Below are 13,967 nucleotides of genomic sequence, written 5' to 3' on the forward strand. Positions count from 1 at the left end.
AGTCCCTATTTTCGAGGGTCTTTGTATGCAACATGATATTGAATAAGTAAACAGAAGAAATTAGGAAGGAGAAAATACTTACATGGAGGGAGGGAGTCAGGGAAGAACATAATATGTAGGAGGTAGCAGCTGAGCTAATCCTTGAAAGAATTCTAAGAATTAGAATTAAGGAAGATCATTTCAGGGACAGGAAACAATCTGTAGAAAAAGGGGTAAGAAAGGGATGAATGTGCAGTTCAAAAAGTAGTGGGCCAACTATAAAACTGTGCATATCCTTTGATCTAGCAGTGCCTCAACTGGGTCTGTATCCCAAAGAGATATAAAAAAAGGAAAAAGGATGTACATGTGCAAAAATGTTTGTAGTAACTCTATTTGGAGTGGCAAAGAATCAATTGGGGAATGGCTAAGTTATGATATACAAATGATAAGAAATAATGAAAAGATTGATTTCAGAAAAGCCTGGAAAGACTTACATGAACTGATGCTGAATTAAGTGAGCAGCACCAAGAGAGAGCATTGTGTACAGCAACAGCAAGACTGTGTGATGATCAGCAATAATAGATTTAGTTCTCAGCAAGTCAGTGATCCAAGGCAATTCCAATAAACTTTGAGTAGAAAATACCATCTATATCCAGAGAGAGAGAGAGAGAGAGAGAGAGAGAGAGAGAGAGAGAGAGAGAGAAAGAGAGAGAGAGAGAGAGAGGAGAGAGACACAGAGAGACAGAGGAGAGAGGGAAGAGAAGAGAGAGAGGGGAGAGGGGAGAGAGAGAATGAACTATGGAGACTGAAAGCAGATCATAGCATACTGTTTTCACCTTTTTTCCCCTTCTTTTTGTGGTTTTGTTTGATTTTTCTCTCCCAATATGATTCATGTAAAATGTGGAATCATGTAAAAAGTGCATGTATATGTAAAAAAAAGTAAATAACATTTTTTTAAAAAGCAATAAGCCAGTTTAGCTGAAATGTAGAATGGATGAAGGAACGTCATATGGAATGTTGAAAGAAAGGGATGACAGATTGTAAAAAGGACTCTACATTCCAGTAGAAAGAGTAAATTGTAAAGGAGCCATTGAAGATTTATGAGCAGACATTTTTTGGTCTGATAAGTCTTTGGAAAATTGATTTGACAGTTTGTGAGGTTTTTTTTTTTTTTTTAGGATATTAGAGAAAGTAGAGACTGGAACTAGGGAGGTCAATTAGAAGGTGGTCACAATAGTTCAGGTGAGAGACCATATTGAGATTAGCAAAATTATGATAACTGATGTTGAGAGAATGCTTTAGAGATCAGTCCTTTTTATATATTTTATGTAGTAGACCAAGTGTCTGAGGTCCGTAGGGCTTGTTACAAGGGCTGGGGAGGTGATTAGGACCTCTTGCCCATTCTCCAACATTTAGCAAGGCTAAATTAGTGCAATAGTTGTGTCATATTTTACCTCCATGTCACTAATGTTGAAAAAATGCAGCACATATATAATCTAGCAGTGTTATTTGTCATATATAAATTATAGCTTTCCAGATTTAGGAATTACAGCAAGTGCGAAAAAGGCAAGAAAACTAAGACCTCCATGGGTGCTTTTAGATAAGGGTCACACTTCTCTAAAAGAGCATTTTACCTGAGCTCATGGACAATGTTTTCTAAGGCAAAGCAACAAGTATTTAATAAATGCTTCCTGTGAGCCAGACAATGTGCTAAGTTTCTGGGGATATAATTGTGAGCCAAAAGAAAGGAAAGATAACACACAAAAGAGCTGACAAGAGGGGATAATGTTAATAAAGTCAAGAAACTCAACAGCAGGTATCAGGAGAGGAATAATGGTTGATCAGCAAAACCCTCTCCCCAAAATGGAAACACAGGAGGAGCTCACTGTTGAGAGAAGGGGGATGGTATGGTAGAGGGATTTTCTAGGATTAGAAGGTCAGAGGAAGAGATGAATGTTACAGGGTAAAGAGATTCCATGTGCTAAGGAAAGGGTGAGACTCAGCTGCAGCTGAGGGATGATAATAAAATCCAGAAAGCCAGAAGCAGAGCCAAGAGAATGAAGGTTGGTCAGATTGGAACACTCTCCAAACTATAGGCTTTAGAGGGAGATTACCAAAGAGAAAAGCATGGTGGAGAAATATTCCAAGCTAAGAAGGCATCGAATATTTCTTAAGACCTTAGTCATTGAGGGAAATTTCAGGGTAAGATGCGAGCTGAGACATAGAGTCTGAAGATTAATTGTTCAGGGCATAGGGGCCTGGTGAGAGAAGGTAAGAGTAGCTAGATAGTGAAGTGAATAGAGTTCTGTGCTTGATTCATTCTCCTGAGTTCAAATCTAGTCTTTGACACTTAATAGTTGTCTGGGAAAGTCACTTAATCCTGTTTGCCTCAGTTTCCTCATCTGTAAAATGAGCAGAAGGAAATACTAAAATACTCCTGTATCTTTGCCCTGAAAACCCCAAAATGGGTCACAGTCAGACATGACTGAAAAATGACCAAACAAAATTATGTGCCTTGAACTTTTGTTGCACTCATAATTGGTCTTTGGAACAACTTGGCTTGAACACACTTTCAAGGGCCTTAGTGGTCTCAGATGTTGTCCTGTATTCTCTGTTACCTGTAGGGATTTGTTAAACGATTTCCAGAGTTAGCCTAAAAAAGATATACATTACATTGGAAGGTGGTAGATGGAAAGAGCCCAAAGTTAGGTTTCTGAATGATGATGGCAAAGTAATGCATTGCAAACAGGAAAGAGTATACATATTCTTCTTTTTGGTTCAGTGTATTGAGGGTACATGGGAGAGGGAACACCTAGTATTAGAAGAGATACAGTGTTATATTGTGAATCCAATTTCCATAAATGTCAAGATATGGGAAATGTATAAGAGAAGGGAGTATACTGAAAGGGAGTTTGTTAACAATAGCTTTGGTATTCCAGAAATAACAACAGATGAAATTTGGAATAAAGCGGGGCAGTAAAGCTGAAGTGGATAGGGATGAGAGTTTGAAGAAAGAAGTTTCAGCAAATAGTAATTCTTTAATCACAGAGCTAAGGATAAAAGCAGCTGAGTTATCCCACTGTGGTGGGACTGCAACTTCAGTCCATTAGGGTCTGAATACTCCAGAGTGCTATGATAACTGACCATAATTTCAGTGCAGGTGCAAGAAAGCAATGACGTCAGCTTCCACAGCTGGTGTTGCTAAATAGAAGAGAAAGGGGAGTTCATGGAAGAAAATAGAGCAGAAAGGTTTGTACGGGAGACGAAAAAAGAAGAGAAAAAAGAAAGAAAAAAATATCCACAGTGGAAAATAATAAGCATGATAGAGAGCATATAAGTTTTGTTTTGCTGAAGTGAAGACCCAGATAAGACTTGATAACATCTATTTGTGATGCACCCCAGACAGGACCTTCAGTACCTTTGCCTGCCATCCTCCATCTCTGTTAAGTAGTACATCAATGGGGGTGGGGCAGGTGGATAGTGGGAATAATTCAGAGTTGGGCTTTGGCAGTGTTAAGATTTAGATTGATAGTTGATTGAAGCATTTATTTTTAAAATTAGTTTTATTTATTAAATTAATTTTTTAACAGTCATTAAAAAATTTTTGAGTTCCAAATTTTCATACCTCCAACTTGAGAGAAGGCAAGCTATGTAAATTATACATGTGAAATCTTGCAAAACATGTTTCCATATTAGCCATGGTACAAAAGAAATCACAAACAATATAAAACAATAATGATAAGGAAAATTTAAAAATAAGCTTTAATCTACATTCAGAGTTCATCAGTTCTCTCTTTAAAATTGGATAGTATTTTTCATTATTCCTTTGAAATTTTCTTGCATTATTTTTTCATCAGAGTTGGTCTTTCACATTTAATTATCTATACAATATTACTCTTATTGTGTTCTATGGTTCTGCTAACCTCACTTTGCATCAGTTCATACAAGTCTTAGCCCAGGTTTTTTCTGAAAACATCTTCCTTTTCATTCCTATACCTTAAGAGTATTCTATCACAATTATATACTACTGTCTATTCATCCAATCCTCAATTGATGGGAATGAATCCTGATTCTTTGCCACCATAAAAAGAGCTTTTTATAAATTTTTTGTACAGATAAGTTCTTTTTTCTTTAATTTCTTTGGAACAAAGATCTAATAGTAATATTATTGAGTCAAAAGCTGTACAGAGTTTTCTAGCCCTTTGGACATAGTTCCAAATTATTCTCTAGAATGATTGAACTAGTTTACAACTAACAGTGCATTAATGTCCCAGTTTTTCCCCTCTAGCATTTAGCATTTTTCTTTTCTGTTATGTTAGCCAATCTGAAAGGTGTGAAATGGTGTCTCAAAATTGTTTTAATTTACATTTCTCTAATCAGTAGCGATTTGGAGCATTTTCCCTTTCTTTTCTTTTAAATTTGAACACAAACTAAGAGCAGGAAAAAAACCCATTGCCATGTACACATCTGAACATATAAAATTCAAAATATAAAGTAATAAATTTCAAGAAAGCCTATAAAATGAACACTATACATTGTGTTCAGAGCTCTCCATCTTTTGTTTGCTTTTCTTTTGTTCTCTGTTGTATGCTTTTTACTTTATTTTCCCCTTCTTAACACCCCAAGAAGGCTACAATTAAATGTAGATATATCTATATCTATACATATATATAATATATATATATTATATATATATATATAATATATATACACACATATATATATACACACACACACACATATCTTATATACACATCATACCTATACACCCACATACATACATAGGTATCCATAATCGTGCACATATTTACACATATGCTTTCATACACATTTATGTAAGACTACACCATACTTATTTCCAGTTGTCCTTTCTCTGAAAGTGGATAGCACCTTCCTTTATAAGTCCAAGTCTTTCCCTGGGACTGAGACCAGGGATGCTGCTGTCCTGCTGGTGCCCATAGCCAGCGGACTCCCATCCTCTGCTACTGCATTCACCAGGTGTGTGGTAGCTGCTTTGTCCCAGCAGTAGCAGTCCAGCCCAGGATTCTTCTGGTCAGCACAGCTGTGCTTGACATATCTCAGTAGTGCAAGGCCCTTCAGTCTTCTCCCTTTTTGCCTTCAGATCGTCATGCTGTCCATGAATTGAAAATTTCTAAGGATGAGGCTGTTTCCGAATCCCATCTGCCCCCAGGGCTTGTGTTTTATTTGATTCCTTAGAGCTGTCCTGCAAGTATTTGTATTTCACTCAGGCCCAACCCTTGGCCTAAAAAAGAAGCCAGGCCTTTCCTGGGGTGGTCTTAAGTTGTCTTAGGGGGACAGTTATTTTAATTTGTCTTTTCTCTAATGCATTCTCTTTAAGGCAATGTTTTTGTGTTTGTTTGTGGAGGAAATTTGGAGAGCCTAAAGTTTTCTGGTATACTCTGCCATTTTCCCAGAATCTTCTTGGAGCATTTTTTCACGTAATATTGATAACTTTGATTATTTCATCTGAAAACTGCCTGTTCATTTCCTTTCCTTCCTTCCTTTCCTTCCATTCCTAGGGAATGGCTCTTATTTTTTTGTAAATTTAGCTCAGTTTCCTATATATTTGGGAATGAGTCCTTTATCAGAGAAACTTGCTGTAAATTTTCCCCAATCTGCTATTTTCCTTTTAATAATAAAAATAATAATAATAAATTTCCACCTAATTTAAATTTATATTTTCCTTTAATTTTAATTGGTAGCATAATTTTTGTTTGTTCAAAAGCTTTTTAATTTCATATAATCAAAACTATCCATTTTGGCTCCCATAATTCTCTATGTATTTTGTTTAGTCATTAACCTCTTATCTTATCCTTAGATATCTGACAAGTAGTCATGGAATGGTCTAGGGTTGAAGAGAGGGAATGAGTTGTTTGTAGGACAAGGATCAAGTAAGTAAAGAATAGGAGATGAGTTAGAGTTGAATTGGTTAATTGTAGAGTCAAGATTCAGAGGGAGAATAGTAAAACCAAGGAATGGATGGTGGCTTAGGAGAATATTGAGGGATACAGGGATTAGAGGTTATGATGAAGACCAAAAATAGTTTCAATACATAGATATGGAATGTTTGGAGGTTATGGGTCAGATAAGGGAATTTCACAATTCTTAATCATGGAAGCGGGATGATCAAATCCGGTGGGCATTCCTCAGTCCTCCTTCTTGATCTAGTTCACAAATTTCCCCAGGGCAGCAAAGAGATGGCTGGAAAAGAATAAGTAAAATAAAGAATATCTGGGAATTTGCTAAAAATAGTTATCCAGAAGAGGCATCCATCAGGAGAGCAGGAACTTGGGGCTTTCAGCTTTTGCAAAATTTCTGTTTCAGTACAAGATGGGAATGAAGAGCCATGTATATGTCTCCTGAAAATTAATTTTTTAACTGTCAATCACTATATAAATATGAGCTGTGATTATTACTTAATTTTAGTAGTTAAAAGATTCCTAATTTTATCTATGTGGATAATCCCTCTGAAGAGATAACAGACATAATTCATAGTTCCTTAAGTTTCTATAACCCTCTCCCCCCCAAAATCCATTTCCCTATGGTAAACCTTCTGGTGATAAATATTAGTGTATTGGGGGTTGAGATGATGGACCCCATTTGTCCTTGCTAAATCAGCAAAAAATACTTTGCAGCTTAGTAGAGTCTGTGAGAATCTGTCCTATACTAGGCAAAATCTTTGATATCCCAGGTAAAATAAGACTTTAATTGGTGGTTCTTATAATTTCATATTTTAATCAATATATTTTATTTCATTAAGTTATAGAAAACAAAATGTTGGCACAGTAGGTTAAAGACGACAAAATGTTGACTTTGGAAAATCAGGATCTGAGTTGAGATCTTTGCTCCATCATGTGTTATATGACTCTTTATCTCTGTGGGCCTGCATTTACTTGGTTTTTGTTTTTGTTTTTGTTGTTATTGTTGTTTTATTTTGTTTTTTAAAAAGAAGGGGAGATAGGATAGAGACTGAATTGGTGATTTCATGGATAAAGGTAACTCTGATGAGAAAACTTCAACTACCCATGTAGCTGAACCAGGAGCCACTAAACCATACTTAAGGAACCCTTAGAATGGCATATAGAATACAGAACCAATCATGTTCATATATCTGTTTTTTAAATCTAATCCATCAATACATTACAATCACATAGGAACTACATTTTAGTCAGATTCAGACTGTACTTGGAATTATTGTGGGCCATATGTTGGATACCACTGGCCTACATCACTGAGAAGAGTAAGTAATGTGTGTCAGAAGTAAAACTTGAACACAGATTTTCTTTCTCTGAGTTGGCTATCCTTGTATGTCATGTTGCTTCTTCAATAACAGAGGTAATCATACTTATATGAAGAAGAAAACTCCTTAAAACATTATATAGAATTAGCTACTATTATATAAAATGTGTTATATTAGAATGTAGATTGCGAACATAGCTACATAATATATATAAGGAATGATGGTAGGGAAGGGAATTTTGGTCTGGAAAATCATAGAAATGGCAAATGGAGGCTTAGGGCAGTCAATTATTATGGTCTTTCCGAAGTAATAGTAGTATTGATTTATTTTTGTTCTCAGATTAGTAGGTGAAAGAGTTATCTCCCACCTCAAAGGCAAGAACTGTCTAATTTTTACATTTATAATCCCAGTGATCACCACATTATCAGTTATTTTTTCATTTCTACATTCATATATACTATGATATATATAATATATATATGTGTGTACATGTGGATGTATGTATGAATTAATGTAATAATATATCAATTAGGACCAGGTCTATGATTTCACTGATATAGGGAACTGATGATGATAACATCTTCTCTGCTACTTAATCTTAAAAAATTGTCTATAGCAAGAGTATCAAACACTGCCAGTAGACCTGCACTACTCAGTAGGACCAATCAGATTAAAAAATGTAATTAGAAATTATAAATAAAACTATAGTAGAACATAGATGACATTAATATATAGTTTCCTAGGACAAATATGCCTAGGACAAATTGTCAGAGATCTTTTTTGTGTTAAGTGGTTCTAGTTCCATCTGAGTTTGATTTGTTCTACACTAGAACTTCTTAAACTTTTTACATTAGTGACCTCTTTTCACACTAGAAATTTTTACATGATCCTGGGTATATAGGTATGTAAAAATAAGTATGCAGATCAAGCTTCTACTGGTAACAAATCATAGATTGCAACCCCATATTCAATTATAAGACCCCCCCACATAAGGTTGAAGTTTAAGAAGCAGGGTCTAGACCACTGAGAAACTAAGATGATTTGTCCAGAGACATAGCCAATATTATGTTAGAGGCAGAGCTTGAACCAAAGGCTCCAAGGCTGACTTTCTGTCCATCACTCCATGGTACTTCTCAATAAATTATGATGTGATAAACTATTCTGAAATATGATAATCAGTAATAATAATGAAAATGATGAGAGGGTAAAAAGGCCAAAAACTATAGCATTTATTTAGCACTTAGAGGTTTGCAAAGTACTTTACAGAGATCTCATTTAATCCCTGCAACAATCCTGGGACCAACCTTAGAGTTAGGAAGAATTGATTTTAGGTCCTGTCTCTAATACATACATAATAGCTGCTGGACCTTGAACAATATATTTAATATTTAACTTTCAGTGTTCTAGACAACTGAGAAATTTAAGTTGTAGAGAGACCCAATTTGTATTGGTTAATTTTTTTTTAAACTGAGTTCTCTAAACCAATTATAGTTGTGGACAATCTCCCCATCCTATCCTCACCCCATAGCTCCAAAAGAAAGGAAAAAAAAAGAAAAAATCATTACTTTTAAAAGCTTGTTGATTATTATTTCCCTTTGTATTTATTTGATTCACTAGAAGAGAAGTGATCTTGGACTGGAAAAGAGTGGAGAAATCTAGTACTTGAAGAAATCAAAATAGGAAATAAATGGTTTAAATTAGTCTGTAGAAAATCTTTGAAGGGAAGTGGAAGACTACTCAATATGTGGGGATGGTAAGAAGAAAAAAGAACAAAAAGAAGGAAATGAGAGATTTGTCCAAGAACCAGCCATGAACCATTCCACATGGACCTTGTGCTTTCACTTTAAAAACCTTTGCTTCAGTTGGAGATTGGAGGGTGGGATATAATTCAAAAGGATTCTTTGGAAAAGTGAATGTGAAAATTACTCAAGAACACTGGCTGAGAAATAAGTGAAGTCAGAACCCCCTCCCTTGGGAATGGAGGGTGTTAGCAGTCCATCCTTTGTTCCAGTGGATCCTCTTTATATACTGCAGAGAGTCAAGGTCATATGGTAGTGTAGAGATCAAGACTTCTAATTGTGTTCCTAAAGAAGTTTCATTGTCCATTTTGGCTCAGCAAAGCAAAAGGAAGATGCTACTTCTCTGAACAAAAGTGGTAAGATATTGCATAAATTCACTATTCTTTTACCTTGATGAAGTTTGCTCAGATCCTCCCTTTACAAATCTTCTTCTATCCTCCCACAGCCTATTACACTAACTTTAAATTCCTGTTCCTTTTTCTATACATGCATAGCATCCTGTATTTTCTTTTGGGGAGAGTTTCTTGGAATTCACCTAGAATGAATTTGAGTATTGTTTTAGTAGGAATACCTGAATTCATTGGCTTGGAGTTAGGGTCTGCCTTAATTAAGTCTTTTGGTTTTCACATAGTTAAATTAATCCATCTCTCACACTTCTGACACCAGATATTCACCCAAGACCCCATTCATCCTTTTTAGCACAGTTATTCATAGCAATCACTTCAAGATAAACAGTATGCATTAGATTCATCCATAATGAAATCACTTTTATGAGATGCCCTATCAGTGGAAGACAATTGTTTGAAAAGATGAGAAGTCAGTATTGGGGGCAATAAATAAAAACCCTGAACTCCGTCAAGTGCCAGGTAGAAAAATTGATCTCAGGTGAGTTATTATATAAAGTAACTCTCAGTATGATTATGTTTTTAGGAAATTAGTTACTTCTAAACAGGAGCCCAAGGACCAGTTTGATTCAGATGAAAATCTCATCATATTATCCCTTTCTGGAAAATAGACATCAGCTAAAAAAGCTTAAATGTCTTCTCTCTCATCTTTGCCACCAAGTGCCTGTCCTGCTACTTTCCAGGAGTGAGACATAGGCATAGAAGCTGGGGAGACTTCTCAGGAAATATCTGGAAGAAATTATTAAAATGCTTATCTTAGATTCTAAGCAGATTTTTTTTCTTTTTGTTTGTCCAGAGTGGAAAATGGCTTTTGAAAAGATGCAAATGATAATAATAGTAACAACAACAAATAATTGTATTTATTTGACATTCTAAGGTTTACAAAGTGCTTTACAAATATCTTATTTAACTCTTACAATAACCTTGAAAGGTAGGTGCTGCCATAATCCTCATTTTAAAGGTGAGGAAATTGGGGGAGTCAAAGTTTAAGTGACTTGCTCAGATCAATTACCTGGTAAGTGTCTGAGGCTGGATTTGAACTCAAAGGTTTTTGTTTTTTTGTTTTTTGTTTTTTACTCCAGATCGAATAGGGTTCTCTACAGTACCACTGAACTGCTTACCAAGAATAGAAAGATAATTTCTATGTAGGAGAGTTTCCAAAGTAGTTAATTTTTCTTTACTCATAGTAAAATGGGTCACAATAGGCAGTGAATTGAGCCTGAGCCAAGGATTCTGGTCCCCCTACTCTTCAATTCATAGAAAATAATGTAAGCAAAGTTGGGGGGGAGGGGTTAATCAGTCATTATGGGTTGTTTGGCTTCTTCTTGCTTTGGAATTTCTTTGATATAATTTATTTTTTGTTTGTAAAAACAAAATCATAACTAGTTCAGCCTTCAACTTTTTTAAAGATTGTAGTCCTGCCTCTGCCATAAACTTCTCTCATTTTATTTTTCTAGTCACGCTTGGTTTTGTAATGATAAACTGGATGCTTTCATGAATCCTATCTTTTCTTCCCTTGACTAGCCAAGCTGCCTTCACCATCTAGTGAAGAATTAGAGGATGTCAGCCTGTCCTCTGTGGAAGAGTCTGCCCAAGCCTTACCTATTTCTGAATCCACAGACTCCCCCCATAAACACATGGAGAGAAACCCAGCCCAGCTCCCCAGCCCCCCACGGCTTCCAGTCCCACCACCGAAGTCAGTCTCCAATAAAACCAATAAAAATGTAACAGGTTAGTTTTTTGTTCTCTATTTTTCATCCTTTATTCATCTCCCTGAGTGGGGAAGGGAATGAGAGGGAAGAAGAAATGATGAACTTTTACAGCATATATGTGCTGAAACTAACCAAAGGAAACCATTCCCATAATTTCCCATTTTTAAGGGAAATTTTGTGTAAAGCTGTTTATTTTTAGTCAAAAGGCCAAAAGGAAGTTGGGGGAGTGGGTGGGAATTCTTACTTCAACAAATAGAACCTTGCACTTAGTAGATCTTTAAATGTTTTTAATTGAATTGAATTACTTTGAATTCAGTTCAATGCAACAAATGTTATTAATGAGGAATTGGCAATATAAAGACAAAAATGAAACAGAGCCCGCCTTCAAAGATCTTATTTTTTATTGATGGGGAATTCAACATACACACAGATTGAAAAAAATACCAGTTAGACTTAATGTGACACAGCCAAGGATTTGCCGTAGTGCCTTGTAGAGCGGCCAGAGCAAGATGCGTTTCCTTCCCATATAGCCCAAGAATTTGGGCTACATGCTTCCCCTCTCCCCTCTCTATATCCCCCTATGGCTGTCAAGCCCCACTCTCAGGGCTTGGGTTTAGGCTGTGCAACATCAGGGACTGGCCTTGAAATACTGCCTGACCTGAGGATGTGTCATACATGGCAAGCAGCTGTAGCAACTTCCCAAACAATCCCTAATCTTCTTTGCTCTACCTTTCCATGGTGTCCTTTAGAACCTTCCTCTATTGTTAAAAAAAAAAAAAAGTCTTATATCTCACACATCCCCTCCATTTTCTGGTGCCTGCTGAAATCTAGCTTTTTCCTGGAGACATCATGTCTTGGCACCTCTTCCAAGACTGGATGTTCCTCTCTCACTGTTGACATACAAAGCTAGGAGAATTTGGCATATCACTTGCTTCCCACCACTACATTCACATCCTCTCTCTGCCATCAAACATTTCCTCAGTCTTTTAAAATTCTCCCCATCCTATCCAGATTCTTGATGCTGTCGTCTCCCTCTCTCTCTCCCTTTCCCCCCTCTCCTTTCCTTTCTCTCCTTCCCTCCCTCGCTTTCCCTTCCTCGCTCTCCCTTCCTCCCTCTCTCTCCCCCTCTCCCTCTCCTCCTTCCCTCTCTTTCCCTCTTCCCCTTCCTTTCCCCTCCCTCCTTCCCCCTCCCTCCCTTCCTCTTTCCCCCTTCTTTCCCCTCCCTCCCTCCTTCCCTCCCTTCGCTCCCTCTTTCCCTCTCCCTCCCTCCCTGCTTCTCTCTCTCTCTCTCTCTCTCTCTCTCTCTCTCTCTCTCTCTCTCTCTCTCTCTCTCTGTCTCTCTGTCTCTCTGTCTCTGTCTCTCCCTCCCTCCTTCTATCTATCCCTCTATCCCTCTCTCCATCTCCACTAAGCCCAGGGCCTTCCTTTCATACACAGCATTAGCCAAAGACATCTGTACTACATCTCCTCTACCCCAAACTTTTTCTTTCCCCTTGGAAAATTTTGCCTTTCCACTTTCTCTGATTCCTCAACTCTCCTAATCACTATTCTCCAGTTTGCTTTCTTCATATATGTCTCTTTAACCAGTGGTGTCAAAATCAAATAGAAATGGGAGCCCTACAGGCTGCAATATTGACTTTAGTTTTTAAATATCTCATCTTTATTTTATTGTATTTTTACTTATTTTGTTAAATATTTTCCAGCTGGCCAGTATATTTGATACCTTATACCTTGTTTTTGACACCTGTCTTTGGCTAGAAACCATGAGGATCTTTTCCTCCCAGATTTATTTATTTAGATTTTTTTTTTTGGACTAGGTAAAAAAGGAGATTCTTTGCCTCAATTGCTACCTTGCCTTAATTGCTTAAATTCAATTCATTTGCATATCATGGCATCCCTGATGTGACAAACAACAATAACCAATTCCCTGTATCCCTACCCTGCTATTACTCAACTGAAATTATCCCAGGTCCTTAGAATTCCTAGTTACATTTTTAATAAACATAATTTGAGGAGATATGGAGGTAGTTTCCCTGTGATGCATCTGTCTTGGCTTCAAATCTCAGAGACTTTTCCTATCTTAAAACTAAAAGATTAATTCTTTAGGTCAAATTAAAGTGTGCCTGATCAAAACTGTCTTTATAAACTCAGTGAAAATTGGGTCATTAATTAAAGAAAGAAAGCTGCTATAATAAAAATATTTGTAGTAATTTTTTTTCTACTTCTCTGGGTTTTCATGAATTATTCATTTTTTTTTTTGCTGAAGCAGTTGTGGTTAAGTGACTTGCCCAGTGTCACACAGCTAGTTTTTCATAAAATATTAGTTTGATAGAGAAGGACATAGGCATATCAGAAGGTGGATTACTAAAACTATATTTTTTCCCCTTTCTGAGTCTAGGAGCAAACAACCTGTTCATTATTGATATAAAATATTCATCTTAGTATTATTTTTGGGGGGATAAGGGATGTAGTGTTAGAATGTGATTGCAACATGTGCAAATCTTCCAGTGATACAAATAGGCAAATCATCCATGATTTCTAGAGAGTTTTCTGTGTAACTGAAGACTTGCCTATGGATACCCAGCTAATATGAGGCAAAGGTGGGATTGGAACCCGTCTTCTTGGCTCTAAGGCTCAGCTTCTAACTACCAAGCTACAATGTTGTAAAACTTTGTTTGAAATATGCCTTTTCAGTATTTCAGGTTTTATTATTTTATCTATATGCATGCTCCTTTCACTGATCTAAATACTTTAGTAGATGATAAGTTTCTATGACTGAAAAAAAAAAAACCTTCTTTCTGGTAATGAGCAT

General features: G+C 36.5%; 1 protein-coding gene across 6 annotated transcripts in view; it reads left to right on the forward strand.

The window, feature by feature from the left end:
• The window catches only part of PHACTR3 (phosphatase and actin regulator 3), a 282,307-nt gene that overhangs the window by 182,615 nt on the left and 85,725 nt on the right, over positions 1-13,967 (forward strand). For 4 of the 6 annotated variants that reach the window (XR_007950491.1, XR_007950492.1, XR_007950490.1 and 1 more), the window contains exon 5: positions 10,968-11,174. The exons of 1 other annotated variant lie outside the window; for it this stretch is intronic. Coding sequence is in view for 1 of the 5 variants with exons in the window: in XM_051976674.1 (XP_051832634.1) it covers positions 10,968-11,174 (207 nt within the window). In the remaining 4 variants the exon portion in view is untranslated. The remainder of the gene's footprint in view (positions 1-10,967; positions 11,175-13,967) is intronic. One more of the 6 variants, XR_007950493.1, reaches the window with a different exon arrangement.

The sequence above is a fragment of the Antechinus flavipes genome, chromosome 2 (assembly GCF_016432865.1).
Source record: "Antechinus flavipes isolate AdamAnt ecotype Samford, QLD, Australia chromosome 2, AdamAnt_v2, whole genome shotgun sequence".
Lineage (NCBI taxonomy): Eukaryota > Metazoa > Chordata > Mammalia > Dasyuromorphia > Dasyuridae > Antechinus > Antechinus flavipes.